Raw genomic sequence first — 20,706 nt, forward strand, 5'->3', positions numbered from 1 at the left:
GCTACATCTCTGAGGAGAGAAGGGGAACTACGCCTTCACATATCACTCAGCAAGAAAGGAACAGAGGAGCAAACGTTCAAATTTTATAAAAATCTGACTTTTCTCTTCACGTTAATGTATTACTTTAAATTTAATATGCCTGGAAGCATGGCCTAGGGAGCAAATCACCCTTGTACCTGTTTCTACCCGCCCCCTACCCTGCTCCTGGGACACAGACATTCCAAGCTGAGTGATCGCAGGCTCCAATTTCCCTTCACTGCTGTCCGTTCCCTCATCTGGAAAGTGGGCATCGGGGTCTGTGACACCTCCAGGAGGACTGGTGTGCGAGCAGGCTCCGTGTCCTCAGCATCCAGTGCCAGGAGAGGGTGAAACAAAAGCTTTGTAAAAGTGCAGGCTTTTCATCCAAGGGAGGGATGGTCACCAGGTAAGTGGTCGTTCCCCAGGTGGTGGAGCTGAAGAGGCCTGGACGTGAGGTCAGAAAAAGTGGGCCTTTCAGCCTGGGCCGTCTCCAGCACATACGGCACTGCTGAGTGATCAGAGAAAGCCACCCGGTCGCACAGACACAGCCCTCCAGGCCCATAGATCGGGAGCAAACACCTTCTCTGGCCACATCGAAACAGGCACCCCTTCCCGGACGCCGCCCTGTGCCAGGATCCAGCACCCACAGGCCCCTGGCCAGGCATTCGCACAGAACGCGACTCGGCCGCCCTGGCTCAGATTTGCTTCAAGTCATCGGATGACACTCCCTAACTATCGGAATAAACATTATGTATGGTTTGATGTGGAGCAGATTTAAAAAAAAATAAATAAATGCTTTAGTGGATACACAATGTTCCAGGTGTAAAACAACACGGGCAACCTGAAAAACAGGAATCACTACCCTGTGCAGTCAGCAAATGGCATAAGATGTGAATCCACACACCATGGATGGAGGCTGTCCCCCACTTTCTGTGGGGCGGAAACTCGACCTGTGTGCGGGAGTCCCTGCCTCTCCTGGAGCTCGCACAGCACCCAGGAAGCGGGAACCACAAGGCACCAAAGACGGTTTTCTTTGTTGACGCCCTGTTGCCAGAAAACAGAAATTAGATCTTGCCCAGCTTCCCCTACCAGCACATCGGAGTGCCAGCAAACACCTCTCGGTGAGAAGGCAAACAAACAGAAACCTACCTTTTCAAAGCTCAGGAAGCTTTAGCCCAAAAATTGGGTTTAGAGTTTTCAAATCACAGATACACGTTAATGAACCCATTCACAAATGCTCCCAATGTTTGTAGAAGTAACTTTGGTTACCTCTGTGAACCTTTCTAAAGTCAGCTTGGTTTTTGTCTTTTATTTGCTTGGTTTTGTATTTAGAGCAAGAGGCGGGAGGGCCTTTTGGAAACAATCATAACCAATGACATCGTTTTCAGAAAAAGGAAGCCGAAGCCCAGAAAGGGAAAGACGGTGGCTGCAGGTCACACAGCAGGGCATCGTCGATCCAGCTGGGATTATAAATCTGATGCTCCTTCCACTCTTCCAGCTGAAGGCTGGGTGGAGAAGAGATGGCACATAAGTCACGATGACTCAGTTTTCCAGTCTCAAAGGATGAATGAGCTTACCATTAACCAAGATCATTAATGGAAAAAAATAAATGAGATTTTTCAGAAAATGTTGTGATCTGATGGTTTTCTTAGGAATGACTATCCCTACCCGTGCCCATGACCAAGGCAGGTGATCTCCCACTGGCTCGTGGCACCGGCTTCCCTGGGCTAGAACCACCCCAGCCCCACTGCAAACAGTGTCTTTGCAGGGTTTCCGCAGAATTCCGGCCAAGGGCCAGACGTCCTCTGGACCGACACCTCTGCAAACCATTTCTGTTCCTTCAACAGCACTGCTTCCACTTTCCTTGTGGTCCTGAAGCCCCTGCCAGCAGACTAGTCATGGCCCAGTGTTGTCCCTGGGCTGCACCCCCCGCCGCCACCACCACACACCCATTACCTGAAGCCACACCAAACATTCGGGAGAAGAAACCATAAATGCTAGATGTTAGAGTAAGGCTCCCTGTATTAAACAATCAGACACAAGCACGAATCTGTGAACTGGATAGCAGCGAGATGAGGAGACCCCAAAACACACGCAGTGGAAGGCTGGAATCAGTCAGAAATCCATTTTTCATACATTTCACCCCACTGGGCCCCACACTCGGGCTTGCGGCGCTGGTGCCCTGCTCCAGGCGGGGCTGGGGATGTTCTTCCCAAGGCACAGGGGTGAAGGGTCACTCTCCTTCCACCCCCTGACCCATTCTTTTCAAAGACCCAAGGCTCAGGGCAGTCCTGTCCGGAGCACTGTGGACGATGAATCAGAGCTTCCCATGTAGGTGAGGTGTGTTCTCAGGTGAGGGCACCAGAGCCAGTCCCCACGCCAGGGCCCTGTAGAGGTGGGGCTCCCATCTCCTGCAGCGCTCCCCACCCCGGGGGGCAGTGCGGACCCCGCTGCGGACTCCAGCTCGGCCGCCAGCCCTGCGAGGCGGTGTCACCCAAGGGGCCAGGAAGGCCTCTGGGTCCACACCACACGCTGCCTTTATAGCTGGAGCCGCACGAGACGTGTAGTTTTGCCAACAACTGATTCTTTCTGCTTGAGCTTTCAGATCTGCAGCAAATGCAGGGCCCGAGTGCGTGTGTGTGTGTGTGTGTGTGCATGTGTGCATGCACGTGCATGTGTGTGTGTGCGTGGACCTGACGAGAAACCAAGACGGACAGCCCGAGTGGGGCAAAGCGAGCATCCTCAGGAAGAGAAGGGGGATCAGAAGAGTCAGCTTAACCTGTTAACTTATACCACGGCTCTGTACAAAAATAAAAAGGTTCTCATAAGATTAACAATTTAAATAAATATCTGATAGAACTTTTCTTTCCCTCATGTTCATAGCTCGTCTTTGGGGTTGATAGGCGGCTCGTGCTTCCCCTGCTGCTCCTGATCTAGGATGGCGATCACCTCGTCGGCCTGTATTCGCTCCTGCAAAACAGGTAAGTGACACATTTGTTACATGACGTCCTCACCAGCCCCAGCGGCAGGTGCTTCCCGGACGCCGCGAGGCGTCCATCGTGCACAGGCTGGCGCTAGATCCCGAGGCCTGACGCTCATCTCCGTCCCTCCACTGCTGCCTTCTCCTGGCTGCCTCGTGTCCTAAGCAGTTTCCAAGCTTTCTCTTTTGCCCAGAAGTCTTGTGCCTTCATACCCTTTCTACTGTGTGGTTCCAGAAGCATCTCCAACTCAGTGCTTCCCTCCCACCATCCCCCCCAACACCTATTCTGGTCCTCCCCACCAATCCTCTCTCTCAGGAAGGACCGCCTCTGCTCCCCCATTTGCCCTCAAAGCTCAGCCATGGTTCCTTGGATCTGATAAATCACCTAGTCCTGTCTCTTCCACCTCCTATAACCACCCATTTTCAGTGTCCACTACTGTTGCCTTACTTTAGAGCAGGCTTCCTCAACCTCGGCGCTTCTGACATTCTGGACCAGATAATTTTGTGTTTTGGGGGGCAGTCCTGCACCTAACAGAATGTTTAGCAGAAGCTCCGGCCTCTACCCTCTCCAGGGACCCAGTAGCATGTCTCTCCAAGTTTTGACAACCAAAACACATCTCTAGCCATTGCCAAATGTTCCCCAGGAGGCAAAATAGCTCCCCCTGGAGAACCACAGATTTAGGCTTTCGTCGTCGCTTAGCTCAATCGGTGCAGTTTCCAAATTGTACCCCATTTCTCACCCCACTCGCACATGCTTCTGGTGGGCCCTCTGCACTTCAGTCTCGACCATGTCACTGTCCAGTTCACAGCTCATGACCCGTGCATGGGTTCCTGTTGCTTGAGGTTCTAGAACCAATATTCTTGGTATGCTTATAAGGAGTTGCCTGATTTAGACTTTTCTCTCTTCTTTGATTCTCCCGGTCTTCTCTTCTCACCTCACCTTATACTGTGATTTCTTGACTTACCTCAAGTTCCCTGAAATCGCTCAAAGAAATCCCTAGCCCCCATCTAGGTTAAAGGTCCTCTGGATGCTTCCATTACATCTTATGCCTTCCCCTCCCCCTACATCAAACCATCAGCAGGCCCAGTTGGTCTATCTCCAAATGGCATCTCCAACCTTCCATGTTCTTTCACCTTCCCCATCACTCCTCTAGTCCACAATATGTAGATTAGCTGTAGCTTCCTGTCTTGTATGTACTAGAGGTACCGTGTTGTTCTTCCCCAGAAGGGGAAGCCAGAAGGGCACATGGATTTCCTACCCTATTTAGAATAGAATTCATGTTTCTTTCTTTAAAAAAAAAAATTATTTATTTATTTGAGAGAGAGAGAGCGCGCGTGCGCATGCATGGGCGAAGGAAGGGGCAGAGGGAGAAGGAGAAGCCGACTACTCATTGAGTAGGATTGAGTAGGAAGCCTGACATGGGGCTCAACCCCAGGACCCTGGGACCATGACCGGAGCCAAATGCAGCTGCTTACCTGACTGAGCCACCCAGGCATCCCAAGAATTCATATTTCTTAGCTAGTTCGTTGCATCTGATCCCCCTCCTCCTCTGTGCCCTCCTTTCAGAGCACTGTCCATTTTGCATTTGCTTACCATGTTCTGGCCACTTGGGATTTCTTGGTGTATTAATCTCTGGGCCTTTGCAACCTGTCCTCTGCCTCAAATATTCTTCCCAAGATATTTATCACAGTTGGCTGCTTCTTGTCACTCAAGTGCCAACTTACATGTCCCTTGTTGGGAAAGCTCTCACAGGCTGTCACCTCCCCTTTACTCTCGAATCACTGATCTTATTCCCCTTCCCACACATCATTTCTCACTATCTGAAAATCTCTCAAGGATTTGCTTTTACTTATTTGTTGTCTTTTTCCACTAGAAGGAAAGCACCACGAAAGCAGGGAATCTTGTCAATTTTGATCACTGTTGTATTTGCAATGCCCAGAACAAAAACTGACACATGGCAAGGGCTCGATTACATCCAATGAATAAATATGCAAGTGCATGAAGGGTCCTCTCTCTGTTTCAAATGTCTCTCCCTAAGGTGCAGGCCAACTGCCATCTCCTCAATGAAGCCTTTCTGATTTCCTCTTTGTATCTGCTAACACATACATCTGCCCCGAATAATTCTTACTGAACTTTGCCTGGTGTTTGAATTACCTCAGCCCTCCCTGTGTGTCTCCATTTTATCTCAAGCTCCTTGAAAACAGGGGTATGTCTTATGTAGTCCGTGTCCCCTATCACTAGTCCCTAGCACAACGCCCCACACAGCAAGTTATGGCAAAACTATTTTATGACTTGAAAACAAAGCTCCTCCATTCAAGACCTCATAGTTGAAAATGATGCTTCCAGAAAGGCAACCATAAGGACCAAATATACTAAATCACAGAAAGCTAAACTGATGTCATGCTAAGTAAGATGCCTGAGCACTACTTTCTGAACATGGGAACCACAACTTTCTCCTTAACAAACAGGCATACAAAACTGATACAAATGCTCAGATGTGCTTCCCCCAAGAGACTGTTGCAACCACGTCTCTCCTGAAAGGGAGAAGTTCATGAGCTGGAACTCCAGGTACAAAAGAACTCAAGCTTTTTTTTTTTTTTTTTTAATTTGGTTTATTTATTCATGAGACACACAGAGAGAGAGAGAGAGAGAGAGAGGCAGAGACACAAGCAGAGGGAGAAGCAGGCTCCATGCAGGGAGCCCGACATGGGACTCGATCCTGGGTCTCCAGGATCAGGCCCTGGGTTGAAGGCGCTAAACCACTGAGCCACCTGGGCTGCCCCAGAACTCAAGCTTCTGATGTTGTGCCTCCTTAAGAGTTTACAACACTAGCTCTTTTCTCTCTGAGAACTGATACCTTGAAAACAATCTAGAACAAGCAGGGAAATCTGCCTACCCTTTTGACTCCTTCATAGGCTTTCCTTGCTCAGGGATTCAATCTGAGAAGAGGCGCCTTGCTCAGGACTCCCGAATGTTCCTGCACATTCCAATCGCCTGGGGAGCTTTTAAAGCTCTCTATACCCAGGTCACACTTCCCATCAATACATCCAGGATGGTTGAGGATGAAAGCCCGGTGTCAGCAGTCTGCAAAACTGCACAGGTGATTGAGACGTGGGAGCAAAGTGTGGGAATCCCACAGGCTACATTTCTGAATTTCCCAGTAGTTGCTGAAGAGGCTCTGGTCATTCTCTCGTGTGGCCACTAGATGCCGCTACTGCCCGGACTCTTTGGGAGGTTTCCCAACACCCTGGGGATCCAGAAGGAGCCCAGAGGCTTGCTTCACTTTGTGCTCCTTCATTTGATAGAAAATACCTTGGAAGAGAAGGTTGGGATACTGAGTAATGAAACGGACTCAGTGTTTGCTGAGCTGAACACTAAAGAGACAAAGGCGTGTGGGGATGTTCCAGGAATGTGCTCCCTTCCTGTCGGTCCAGGGCCTGCCTGGATTGCCTGGTGCAGGAGTGCCCTGCGGGGAGGGTGGGGAGGGAGTGCTGGCCTCTTGGAGTGAGGAGCACAAAGAAAGGAAGGAACCATAGCTGAAGGACACTGTTCAGGGCCCCCTGAACTCTTCAGAACTGTGTGCTCTGCTCCCCCAGCCCCCCAGGACCAGGATCCCTCTTGCCCCTTTCAGGGCCTGGCTATCATCTCCTCAGGGAGAGGGAACCTCAATCCATCTACAAAATGCACACTGCTGTCGCACATCTACTTCCCTGTGGATCTCTCCAAGCTCCTCCCCCACCCCCCAAATCCCCCCACCTCTGGTCAGGGACTGTGTGTTGTCACCCCCCACCCCCCAGGGCCTACCCAGCCCGGTTGCCCAGGTACAGAGATCTTCCATAAACATCTATGAGGTACATGAAAAAATGCTTATGGAATGTGGCCTAGCAGCCTCGAAATCCGTGTTAGATCCCATGGCAAGAAGTATGAGACGGAGGCAGGAATTTTAAACAGTTTCTGACTAGATTGGATTCAATTTACGTATTTTAAGAGAAAACTGGATTGAATGCCATATTAAAGACTAGAATTTCTGGATGCCTGCGTGGCTCAGGGGTTGAGTGTCTGCTTTTGGCTCAGGACATGATCTCGGGGTCCTGGGATGGAGTCCCACATCAGGCTCACCACAGGAAGCCTGCTTCTCTCTCTGCCTGCGGCTCTGCCTCGGTGTGTGTGTGTGTGTGTGTGTGTGTGTGTCTCATGAATAAATAAATAAAATCTTAAAAAAAAAAGACTAGAATTCACAGCTTGTCAATACTCAGGGCTGGAGGAGACTGAAGACCCCCAGTGTACCCCTTGCTGTGAAGTTTCAGTTTCAATATAGCATCCCAAGTGGAGCTGTTGACTGGAGCCAGTTAGTGACAATGAACTTGCTACTTTCGAAGCGGACAACTCCACCAAGCGGTGGTGACAATTTGAAAGTCAATATTTTCCTTCAATGGTCTTAAGTCATCCTTCTGCAGCCTCACAGATAGTGACCATAAGCTCTGGCTGGGGAACCCAGAAGGATGGGATCCGGGCTAAGTATCTACTTCCAATATAATAATAACAATATATTAATATGCTACATTTAAGCTAATAATAGTAAATAATGACAAACTTTCAGGTTTACTCACTGTCCTCTACATGCATCTCATCCATTATTCAGTGCGCTTTTAATGATTTCTTGAGAAAACAAATGAGTCTTCCTGGTGCCCTGGAGAAAGTGGTTCCTGTCTCCTGATACCACAGTCTGTTAACAAGCTCCAAACTATCTAGAAACTGTCAGGCGTCATTTCAATTCGTATTTTCCACAAACATTCATTTATTGGAACCCTTCTGATCAAGAACTGCCTCCCTAGCCCCTCCTCTCCCTCTCAAACTCACATTACAGACAGCAGATGTGTAATTGCTTCATTTTGAGTCTCAACAGGAAAATCTATTCTTGCTTAGAAAGGACAGCCAGTTGGGACACCTGGGTGGCTCAGTGGTTGAGCATCTGCCTTCGGCTCAGGTCCTAATTCTAGAGTCCTGGGTTTGAGTCCTGCATCGGGCTCCCCACAGGGAGCCTGCTTCTCCCTCTGCCTATGTCTCTGCGTCTCTGTCTTTCTCATGAATAAATAATTTTTTTTTTTTAAAGAAAACACAGCCAGTGTTGGAAACTAGAAAGAAAGGACTTTGTAGTAGTTTGATTTTTATGATCTCTAAGATCCCTAAACGGTTATGGATCAATCAGAGGACTTTTCAGATAAATCAGTTCATGAAGCAGATCTTTGGGACATCTAATTGGCCTTCTGTGTGGATCACACACTCACCAATTCTCTATAAAGTGGGTCCAAGGTAAACCACAGAGCCACAGCACACCTCTGGCCCTTGGTGACTGCCTTCACTCCATGAGGGTTCTCTCCTCCAGATGAGAAACTGATCATACGCCCACACTTTGGTTTGATAGAGGCCTGAGAAAGAACATGACAATCAGACTCTCATTTCCGTATCACGAGCATTTCGACGACCCTTTTCTCTATCCTTCTACAGGATTATTGAGGTCAAGTTTTGAATCAAAGAATAAGGAAATCCTGGGGTTGAAGCAGACACAGATAAGTTCAATTTCCTCATCTGTAAAACAAAGAAGTTCAGAATCATGTCTGATTCAGACATTAAATTATTCACGACTGGCACCATTGGTGGCACCGAGTAACGGCTCAATACATGCTGAGCTATGGCTGCCAAACTCCATGAAGACAAAGCCTCTTTTTCACTTCCCTTCCCTGCCTTTAGCCCTAGTGCAGTATCTGGCATAAGGCAGATGTCCATTTAACATTTGTGGAATGACAAAAACAAACCAAGGGGACCTCTAGAGTGCTGGTGAATTCTTATTAGTGATCTACGGGGTGCTCCATGGTGCACCCTTTCTCATGCCTTAATTGTACATTTATGGTTTGTGAGCCTTTCCTTTCATAATACAAAGATTTTTAAAAGTCTAATTTCATATGATACTTTAATTGCTACTACAGTATTCCTGCCCAATGGTCCTCAGCAAATGCTTTAATACCTCCAGTGATGAGGCCATGCTGCTCCTTGGGGAGACCTATTCCAAGGCCTTCAGAGCTCTGACATGATTAACACAGTCCTTTTAAGCCTGTGCCCTGCTCAGTGAAACTGTTCACTAGCGTTTATGTAGAAGAGAGTGGAGAGAAAAGAGGCATTGCCAAGGGAGCCTGGGTGTTAGATCAAGTGAGCGGGCTCTCCAAATTGAGTGAACCCAAGCCACGGAATAGAAGGGGGCCTCCCATCTGTATTTTAAGAAGTGTCTGATGTCAGTAGGGTTCATTTTTCTTTCTTGAGAAACACAGAAACATCACTCACTCCATAGTAGAGCTTAGAAAGGGAAAGTACAAGAAAAAAAATGTGGTGCCCTTCTACCTTGTGATCAGATGTACCCATTTTAAACTAATTATTTTCTGAACTGACTTGGATTAAGACATGCCCATTAGAAAAACCTTCGGTTTCCTTCACCATAAAATGGGATGGCTCTGTTTTTTCCCCTGCCAGCTTCGGAGCAATATTTGGAAACTTTCCTGAGGTCTTTGGATGCTACCCAACATAGGTACCCCTAGACTGTAACCTACATGTGGAAGGCCCGAAGGAGATAGAGGAATCAAAATGTCTGAAACCTGTGTGTTAATGTGTGTGCGTATTAAAGGGAAGAGCAAGGAAAAGCAGTTTCTGGTTACTCTTCTATTCACAGAAATTGAGAAGTGACTCGTCTTTGCTGGAGAGAGTTCATTTTCTTCTGCAGCTTTGTCAAGGTGGCTTTTCTGACAAAAATCCAGAGAGTTCAGTACTTACGGGTGTCATTGGTATCAATCCTATTTCATTTTCCTGTAGAAGGAATTTGTTGTATGTTTCCCCACAGAAACAACAAAATAAATTATACTTGAAACATATGAAGTAGGATAGGAAAGCCTTCGTCTACACACAGCTTTCAGATCTCTTTTCTAGTTTTCTGAGCATCCCATTCCCTGGTCAGGGCTCACTCAACCACATTTGGTCACCATTGCTTCAACGTGATGATCAAGTGTCAGCAATAATACTTTACAATATTAAAGACAGGGTGTGGGGTCAATTTGATGCTTTATCTCTGATGGAACTGGATGAATTGCAAGTATTTTTTTTACACGTGAAGAAATTGGGAAAGTCTAGGAAAAGCAGCTATCAGCTCCCCAAAGCATTTGGAATCGATTATAGGTATATATAGGTTCACAGAAGTCTAGATGACTAATCTTATCAAAAGAAGAACGTCAACCTGTTACACACATCAGCCATGTAAAGGAATGAACAGACTTCATTTAGGACATTACTTCTACTGGAAACTATGTCCTGAAGTTTAGATGATTGTAAACATACTTTTGGAACACAGCCGTAGTTGAATTTAATGTTTCATGAAGCAAATAGAACTTATTAAATTTCATCTCTTTCAAACTTGCACGGAGAAACCCAAATCCCAAAATACTCATGTTTCACAAATATGCCGTTGAAAATAATCCATGTATCTTCCAAGTACCATAAAAGAAAAGCCCTTTTGCTTTTCATCTAAGCAATGACTAAAAGTCAGAGAAGCCTTTGTGCTGTACTTGTTTTGAATAAATGTAAATTTTTAGCTACCATTTAGTTGTGTGTAATTCCCAGAATTTTGCAAAGTAAAGAACTTGGAAGACTTTTCTTCTTTGTGAAGGCCCCAGGTTGGACCATTTCTCTGCCTTCATTTGTCCCTTCAGAGTCAAAGAGAGGAAAGCTTGAAAAGGAAAACTATTCATTTCTCTTTTTGCTCTTAGGACTGATTACCTAGGAATTTTAATCATTTACAAGTGCCCTAAAAACTCCATCACATGTACTAATCTGAAGTAGAACTAGTCTGGAAAAATGAATTTGTCAACGTGGCGCTTTTGAATCAGAACATTGTGTAAATCATTTATTTATTTATTTATTTATTTATTTATTTATTTATTTATTTATTTATTTAGCTTTTTTGAGGGTGGCGGTGTGGTGGTTAGACTCAGTACTTTTTAAAATAATTCAACCTTCATATAGTTAAATGAAAGAGCGGTACTATCTGCTTTCACATCTTGAAGCAGCAGAATTACAGTTAACTTGCATTCAACAATGAATGAATCACTGATTCTTACATCGGATCCCAGGCATCACTTGCTTTGAAACACTGAGCGTTTCCAAATCTGGCCACTAGATGGAGTAGAAGCAAAGGAATCTTTTCAATCACCTGTCGGGACTTTCTTTCCAACTCTGGGAAGCGCAGGCATTTAAAAATCTGTTTTGGTGTTAGCAGAGCTCAGAAATCAAATGCTTTCTGCACTGAGGCTTTTTTTTTTTTTTTTAAAAATGGTAATTTTGTGTAGGATTATAAACAACTGGGATCATTGATCTTGATTTAATTTTCCAGATCAGGAAGCGTTAAAATACTCTGTTGATACTTAAGCTTTTACAACAAAGTGTGAAGTATCATAACCTTTTAGATACACATTATTGCATGAAATTGTATGAAATATCTTTTCTTAATTATTCCAATGTTTCTGGGTGATTTTAACAAGAATCTCCATAGGGTTCCCTTATAAATCAGGTAGTACAGAATATTTGATATCATGGGCTTACACCCCAGCACTATCCCATGAATGATAATATGGGTGTTTCACTATTAAGAAAAGGATACAAAGTAGGAGAGGGTTAACATAATACAAAAAAGTTGTGGAGATAGAGTGTTTAATGCAAAATCCTTGACGCTTGTCAGATACATGCCTCAACTATTTAGATTGTGTACAGAGGAAAGATGTATTTCATAATCTTTTTTTTTTTTTTTTTTTTTTTTTATTTCATAATCTATTTACAATTCAATTATCCTCTCAACTGGAAAACATATTTTTCTACCATGGTGTACGCTCTTTGGCTTAATGTCCACAGAACGCTGGCTATATAGTTGATAACTCAGTAGACTGGTTTTCCAAAGGCACTCATTGCCTAGGAAGATGGTAGTTGAAATTAACTTGATTTTTTTTTACCTATGAAAGTGTATTTAAAGTCTCATCTAAAATGTGTGTGTAATGTGTATATTTTAATCTTTCAGGTGTAAGTTTACTTATAGTCACAATTATATATACGCATACACATATATGGTAATTCTGGTAACTAGGCCTAGAGTGCAATGCTCAATCCAAGCATGCAGAACACCAAGTTGCTTGGAGCTATTCTGTAGAATCTATTTGTCTAGTCCTAGGCATGGATGACTTAGAAATACATGTTTTTGTATTTCCATCAGACCTTCAGAAGACCTAAGTTCTGGTTCCAAGTCTAACACTAACTACCTATGTAACCATGAGCAAATCCTTTATATACCTATTCCTTAAATTACCCACTTGTAAAACAGATTGGAAGATTTTTATTGATGAGCCCTTCTCTAACATTTTTGATGTATACATCTGCTGGGCCCCTCTGCACCTCTTGAATTGTCAAGCTCAGATATTTGGAATCCAATAGTCTGTGAGTCCTTGGAAAAGGGCAAGATTGAGATGAAGCAATGCTACAAAAACTTGCCTGCAAAGGCTTACTTACGGTCACAGTCTTGGCATCCATCTCAGTGAAAATGAATTCTCCTCCTTCGAAGTCATCATTCATATACAGGAGAGCACTATAAGAAAAGAGAAAACCATCTGTAATGTCACAAGCTTACAAAATCATCTTCAGAGAATACTGAAGACGTGACAAACTGACCAGCCTGACTGGTAAGTTTCCTCTGAACCAGACATTGACAGAACTGACCTTCCTAACCCTGAAGAGTAAGATCAGAAGTAGTTTGGGTCATATCCCTGAAGTATTTATTCGTTTCACTTATGCTAACATTTTAACAAATCTTTTTTTAATATTTTATTTATTTATGAGACACACACACACACACACACAGAGGGAGAGAGAGAGAGAGAGAGAGAGGCAGAGACACAGGCAGAGGGAGAAGCAGGCTCCACCCAGAGAGCCAGACGTGGGACTTGATCCCCAGGTCTCCAGGATCACGCCCTGAGCTGAAGGCGGCGCTAAACCACTGAGCCACTCAGGCTGCCCTAACATTTTAATTATATTTCAAACTTCATTTCACTTTTTCCCAAGAAAACCTAACTAGATTTAATCTACCCCTTTTGAGCCTGCTCACACTACTTATAACTCTCTTCTTCCCTCTAATGCTTGTATATCTAAAGCATGTATTTTTCCCTGGAAGTAGCCAGAGAGCTTCAAGAGGTGTGGTCTTGCCTTGCACAGAGAAGGGGTGCTCAATAAATGTTTTTGTCTGGAGCATGCTGCTGTAGTAATTAACCACTATTATATACCTGGTGACTTCTCTTTAGACACTAAAGTATCATCCAATTTTTTTTCCTGAGTTTCTAGTTTCATATTTATAGAAGGCAGACATAGTTGAGTGATATTGTAAAACCCCTATGTGCATTGAGACAGCATATCCTGTGTTCTCAGGCTGAGATATGCATCCCACAAGGAATACATTTCAGTGAAGGCTAAACAAATTAAAAAAAAAACACTTTTCATATTAAAACAAAATGGGCATTTTTGTGGATTAAGATGAACTAAATGTTGTTGGATTCTTAAGATAAAAATATCAGATAATCAGGGTGACTGGGTGGGCTCAGTTGATTAAGCGTCTGTCTTCGGCTCAGGTCATGATCCCAGGGTCTTGGGATGGAGCCCCATGTTCGGCTGCAGGCTCAGCAGAGAGCCTGCTTCACCCTCTCCTTCTGCCTGCTGCTCCCCCTACTTATGCTCTCTATCAAATAAATAGATATAACCTTTAAAAAAATATGAGATGATCAAGTCACTTCCTGGTTGTGGCAGCTGCTTCAGGAGGTTATCTGAGAATCTCTGCTTCACAGAGATTACTCTGACGACAAGCAAAGATCCGTTTTCTAGTTTCCTCGATTTTCTAGGTATTTGGTAACTATTGGGCAAAAGCTTGGTTTTAAGGTTGGTGCTGGTTGTACCTATAGTCCCGGAACGTGTAAGCGGGAGGCTCCTTCCAGCACTCATTGGCCTCAGGATCCAACAGGCAGTTGTCAGCATGGATGGGGTGACTGAGGTCAGTTCTTCTATCCTGCTGACCTGCCGAAAAAGGGAACAGGTGAGAATGACAGGACAGCAGGAGCGTCCAACAGCAAAGCTGATGCCACACTGTCTTTGCCCATCATGGGTACCCTATGCAAATCTGAGACGCAAGGCAGACCCACGTAGATGAAAGAAAGAACTGACTAAGCAGTCAGGAGACCGGTCCTGCTTTGGTGAGATACTTGTAAAATCAAGGGCAAATCCCATCTGTCTGTTCTGCCATAAAAGTTTCTTGATATAAATACACATAATAGAAATTCCATGCATTCACCTGGGGCAGTCCAAGGAGAGGGGCGAAATGAAAATGTAAAAAGAAAGAACTGATTCAGCTGAAACCTCACGTGCCAAACTCTACTCTCAAGAACTTCTCCTTCCCCTCCTACTCAACAGGGTGTGGAAGAGAAGATCTAGGGAAAAAAATCAATCATAAAGGCCTGGAGCAAGGGTCTCTGCCCTTTTTAAAAAAATATAAAAATATAAAAGACACAGAGAGAGAGAGAGAGAGAGAGAGAGAGAGACAGGCAGAGGGTGAAGCAGTCTCCCTGCAGGGAGCCCGATGTGGGACTCGATCCTGGACCCTGGGGATCAGGTCCTGAGCCAAAGGCAGATGCTCAACCACTGAGCCACCCAGGCATCCCAGGTCTCTGCCTTTTTAAGATTTCTTTCAACAATCCCTTCATTTTCTATGCATCCACTTAATGCTTTTGGGCATGATGGGGACTGTAATTTCCAGGTTCCTGGTTCCCTGCAAAGGAAAGCCCAAAACAGGGAAGCATTTCTCTGTGTGACTTACAGCAAGTAGGAGAAATGGATCTGAAAGGAAGACAGGCAGAGCAATGGGCTTCTGGAACAAGAGGAGGCCGAAAAGGAGAAAGACAGGGAAGGAAGAAATCCATACAAGGTTCTTCTGTTTGGGGGGACTGAGTACTTGGCTAACCCATTAGTCTAAAATGTATCAGAACTGTTTTGCATTGTTTTCTTTCTACTTTCACTGTGGGTGTAGGAGGGAGCAAGTTCAAACTCTGGAATCTTACCAGACAGGGCGGTGCGGCAGACCATGTGTGTATAGGAAAAATACAGGGTTGAGTTCAGCATGAAATAGGATTCTACAATCTTTCGAGCCTTCTCGCTGATGTCATAAAACAGACGGGCACTCTTCAGTGGGACTCGGCCTTCATAACCAAACTGAAGACAAAGAGGAATGTGAGACAGCACTGGGTTGGTCAGAAGGCTTGAGAAAAACAGACAGTAGGGCTCAGTCCAGCAATATAAGGATGGCCCTGTCTACCCTGGCCAGTGGGAACACTGTTACATGCTCGTGGATTCTGGTTAGGAAAAGGAGCCACCGAAATTCATCCTTCCTAATCACAGAGGGAACCCTGAAAGCTAATCTCTCCCTCTTCTCTCCTCTCAAATAACTTTCTCTTCCTCCAAACAGCACTTGGTGTGGTACGGAAGAGCCATGTGTTTTGGGATACTTTCACCATTGCACCAGGAGCTCCTTGAGGACAGGGCTGGAGTGGGTATTATTTGTCAAATCGGAATTTAGGAGATGTAAAGTCTGATAAGTTGGTGCCTAGTGAAGGAATCGAGGAATGATTTAAAACAATGCAGATATCATTTCAGACTTGCTCCTTTCATCTACCCTGAGGGGTTTACATTTTCATCTCTCCTCTTTCCTGTATCTGCCATTCACAGAAGGTCTTGGGTTGATGCTTAGGAACCCAAACCCAAAAGAAGCTACGACTTTACTTTGAGTGCTTTCAGGACAGTTGCACCTTCAAACTTTTCATTGGGTGTATGGGGTGAAGTCTTTCCTCTATATCCATCACCAACAAGCATGATTCCCTGGAAGCAAAATACAAGAAGATGCTTTATTAATGACCACTATGACTTCATCAGGGCTCCCCTCTTGCCTTGACTGCCAGGAAGCTAAGGACCAAAGTCCATAGTCAGAACCATCCCTATTTTGTACCAGGATCCTGGTACCATTAATTCTTCTGATCAAAGAGAGATCTTTATTTAACCTTCACTCTACATTTTTATATAAAATACTACTTTTTGTAGAAATAGGATATAATTAATATATTGGTTAATTACTGATTAAGATAAAGAGATTCTCCCAGTGACTTTATACAGTAGGCAGGGCACATGCTGAATGCTCTTAAGCCACTAACTATTCTGGATCCACTAGCTGTGTCCAGATCTAGACAAAAAGTCTTCCCAAACCAGGCTATGAAAATGCCTCCACATTGATGTCCTGGTCCTAAAGAAAGTGACATTTCAGGCCTGTTTCTCTGACTCCAAGCGAGACCAGGACCAGAGCTCCAGAGCTCACACCAGGCCAGTACTCAGGATCCCCTCCCGCTTCCGTCCTCACACTGGCCACGCTGTGGAGCTCCCGGCACTGTTCTTCTGACAGGACGTTATCCAGGAGAACCCGCTGAGTCCCGTTCAGCTGCTCCGAGTTATAGACAAATGTGATGTTCTCATAGAGTAGAGGGCCACCTAAAGGGACAGAACACATGGTCTTCTCTGTTGCTTCTATTCCCAAGGGGGGGTGGACCACAGAACACTCAACAGTCTTCAATGTGAAATGCATGAGAATCAGTTTGCTCATGAATACTTAAGAATGCAAAGACAAATTGGAAGCTTGCTAAGTACAATATGGATTCAGAAAACAGACGTCTGACCACCAGGTTTCTCCGTAACATCACAATAATGGTATCACATTTGCATAGGATTTGGGGTTTGATAGGAACTCTCTTTTCATTTGATTCCAGTGATGATCTTGCAAAGCAGACTGGGAATCTCCCAGGACACTGCTCTGATAATTTCTAGAATTCTCTTGGCAACTGCACACACTCTTCTCCACAACTCTTGGCTCCTAACTCTGTTACAACATCACATTATGTGATCACGTGTTTGTGCACCCACACACGACCCACATACCCCAGTCTTACTGGTAGGTAGAGAAATACCATCACTAGAAAGCTCAGCTGGTAAATGTACCATCAGGATGGTCACCCCAAGCCACCAACTCCTTCCCAGTCTTCTTCCCACCAAACTGACTTTAGATGGTCTTAATTGGGGAATATTTATTTTTCTCTGTTCTCTAGGCAAATCTGTATATCATTTTTTTTCACACAGGAAGGTTTCCTATAGATATCTGCTCTCTCCCTGGATAGAGCCCACAACTTAATGAAATAGCCCGTATAGGCTTTCGAGAAGGAGATGCTCTGGGGTCATGCTTTAGGTGTTAAATTACAAAATCTAGACCTGACAAGGCTCTCTCCTCACAGAGGGCAGGACTGAGGGCAAAGCCTCTGCTGACAAGGAAATCTTCAGATGTAACACAGTGGAATCAGCTTGAAGTAAAACACTGAACTGAAAGGAAAAAGACTTTCTGCTCTTTATAATACTCCTAAGACACTGGACACGAACCTCTCGAACAACAGTTCACCCTGGAGGGAGGCATGGGGAGGGCTCGGCTTCTCCCTTCTTGCCCCTGTCAAGCAAGGGTCACCAACACACTGTCTAAAAAACACATCAGTTGAAGAAGGAAGAAACCAATTGAAATCAATGTTCCCTCTATTTCTTTAAAACAAATTTGTAAAACTAAAAAGTAGCACCAAGTTTATTCATCTAGTTAGGATGAAAGAGTCACAACAGCTCACAATTAGTGGAATATTCAGAAAGACAGACAGTGTTTCCCAATCTTTAGTAACACATGGTTATCTGAGAAGGGAAAAGTTCCCAAAGGAGCGGCAGTGCTGACACACTATTTATTACAATTTTACTTCTATACTTGTAATTACAAAACCACGAACACTGTACTTATTTATCTGCAGAGTTTCATATAACTTAACACCAAAAGCAAGTTACAAGTTACAAGATTAAATAAAAGCAAGACTGTGAAACCAAGTAAATTCAAGATAGCAATATTAATGAAATGGTTAATGCTATTTTCTAGAAACCAAAAAGCCTCATTCCACATGAATATTCTACTAACTGATCTGGCCCAGATTCTTTTGAGCCAGAATTCTTTGTAGTATTTTTGGTGTGTAATGACTCATTGCACTGCAACTTTTCTCTACTGAAATTACTATGAAATTGTAATATACCATGACTGACTTTGGGCCTTTATCTGGTCCTGATGCATTATTTATAAGTTTATTCGACTTCATTTCTTGTTAGTCTTCAACCACTGAAGTATCACTAACTGGTGCCAGTGTGATGTAGTAGCTGCACCCACTGCAGTGTGAAATCTCACAGCTGGACTTGGCTATTAAGTTGTTATTTAGATGACCTACTAGTTGCCCCATTAACTTTTTTTAGGTTGTTATCAAAATCCATAAACACAGAATTTCTTAGATTTCATGAATATAACCACAAGTTGTAGTTGAGTATCAATCTTTTGGATGAATAGAAAAAGAAAATACACACACACATACATAATTCAATGTTTCTCAGCCTTTGTTCCACAGAAAAGTTTTTGATGAAAAAAGAGTTTCTTGATCAAAGTGTTTGGGAAGTATTAGGTTACACAAAATTTAAGAGGACTTCTTAGAACTTTAAATATATAAATAGGCATCATGACTCTCTGGAGTATCAATACAATATGAAGCAGTTCTTACCTTTAATTGAGCACAAGAACTATCCTTCCTTCCTTCCTTCCTTCCTTCCTTCCTTCCTTCCTTCCTTCCTTCCTTCTTTCCTTCCTATGGCAGAGAGATTCTAAGATGCCCCCCTAATCATCACTGCCTCCTAGGATTCATGGGCTTGCATAATTTGCTTTCCTCAAGTGCAGGTGGGGACTGGAACTTGCTTCTATCAACAGAATATGCCTAAGTGATGGGATATCACTTCCGTGATTAGATTACATAAGGTTGCAACTTCCGTCTTGCTAGTAGACTCAGTCTATTGCCTTCTCAGCTTGCAGTTGGATGAAGCATGTAACTGCATTAGACAGACGCACACGGCAGGGAATGAGGCGTCCTCCAGCCAGCAATCAACTAGGAGTTGAGGACCACTGTCCACTAAGACTCTAGGAACCGAATTCTCTCATCTGAACTTGGGAGAAGGTAGATGGAAGTCTGTCACAGACCCTGAAGCAAGGGACCATGCCAAGTTACCCCCCAAATTCCTGACCCCCAGAAACTGTGGGATAGTAAATGTATGTTATTGTGAGCCACTACATTGGTGCTTTTTTTTTTTTTTTTTGTGGTTGAGGATAAAAACCTAGTAGACGACCCTCTCCCCAACAGGACTTAATGTAAAACACAGGTTATTTGGAAAGGGTGCTCGAATCCATATAGCTGATTAAGATCCATAGCCAAATTGAGGCACTTTCTCAAATATTTGGAAAAGTAAACTGCATATTCCATTCCCACTTAGAAATTTAAAAGAGAAGTTCCTTCCAGAAGAAAGACAAGATACTTGTAGGTTCACTGAAAAGCATTTTCTAATATAAAACTCAAACAGAAATGGATGACAGACCATGGGTTTAATGAACCAGGTTGGTTTGTACTATGTCATATTTCTTCCTTTTCTATCTGGAGAGTACATTAACTTTAAATATAATTACCTTATTTTCAAAAAATGACTTTAACAGTTACTACAACCAAAACGTTTAGAAAAATCCCTACCATTCTTAAGTTTTATATAAGTATTTGCTATTACTATGCTGATTACTTAGTATTATAGTAAAATATGCCTGGTATATATCCTGCTGAGTTCTGGCTGAGGCTTCTTAATAAGCATAAAGGAGTTTACTTTAAAAAGAGCTCCAGGGATATTGACAACTCCCCCAGTCATGCCACATGGAATACACAAAGATCAGGTGAAGGGATGGAGTGCAACACAGTCTTACCTAATAATGTTAACTAACACTAACAGAGTCAGACAGAATCTGTCCTAGAAACTTGCCTTTCATGTAGTTAACACAACCACCCCCGAGAATAAGAGTTTTATACAGAGGTTTCCCACACATGCATTTCACCAAAAACAACCAACTACCCACCCACTAACCAAAAGGAAGAAAAGAAAAAAAGGAAAAACAAATCTTGCCGTTCAAATATGCACGTCGACCAGCCTGCAAATGACTAGTAGCACACCAGACAGAGGAAAACATTAAAATAAAAATAAAAATGTAGTCCAATAAGTTGCGGTTCCTGGGGCCTGATGTGATGGCTTTAGCCAACTCTTAACCACAGCTCAAGGAGATTTAGTTAAACAACTTAATTCTTCTCTCATTCATAAAGTATGTGCCTGGCTCTGACTCTCCAGTTGCAATAAAGAGGGATCGTCTAGGAAAATACTGCTCTGTGCTCACCGCCTGTGGTTCACATGGCAAGAAGGAGCGTTTCACCATAAATATTACGACGTCATACAAGTCATAACAGGGATGTGCTAAGTAACAAGCCCTAATGTGAGCACAGCCCTTTCCCGGCTACAAAAGACTTTTCACACTGATCCTCTGCAAAAAATTGCTATCCTTCTTTTACAGCTGAGGATCACAGAGCCCAGAGACATCAAGGGTCCAGTGATCCATCACACCACA

The 20,706-nt window shown here is 43.9% G+C and overlaps 1 protein-coding gene across 1 annotated transcript in view; it reads right to left on the reverse strand.

The window, feature by feature from the left end:
* Window positions 1–1,312: 1,312 nt before the first annotated feature.
* The window catches only part of P3H2 (prolyl 3-hydroxylase 2), a 150,232-nt gene continuing 130,838 nt past the window's right edge, over window positions 1,313–20,706 (reverse strand). The window contains exons 9-15 of the mRNA XM_072807833.1: window positions 16,525–16,652; window positions 15,897–15,992; window positions 15,179–15,329; window positions 14,024–14,141; window positions 12,594–12,669; window positions 8,288–8,428; window positions 1,313–2,988 (exon numbers count right to left, since the gene is read on the reverse strand). Of these exons, the coding sequence (XP_072663934.1) occupies window positions 2,896–2,988; window positions 8,288–8,428; window positions 12,594–12,669; window positions 14,024–14,141; window positions 15,179–15,329; window positions 15,897–15,992; window positions 16,525–16,652 (803 nt within the window). The 3' untranslated portion in view covers window positions 1,313–2,895. The remainder of the gene's footprint in view (window positions 2,989–8,287; window positions 8,429–12,593; window positions 12,670–14,023; window positions 14,142–15,178; window positions 15,330–15,896; window positions 15,993–16,524; window positions 16,653–20,706) is intronic.

The sequence above is a fragment of the Canis lupus genome, chromosome 31 (assembly GCF_048164855.1).
Source record: "Canis lupus baileyi chromosome 31, mCanLup2.hap1, whole genome shotgun sequence".
In the NCBI taxonomy this organism is placed as follows: Eukaryota; Metazoa; Chordata; class Mammalia; order Carnivora; family Canidae; genus Canis; species Canis lupus.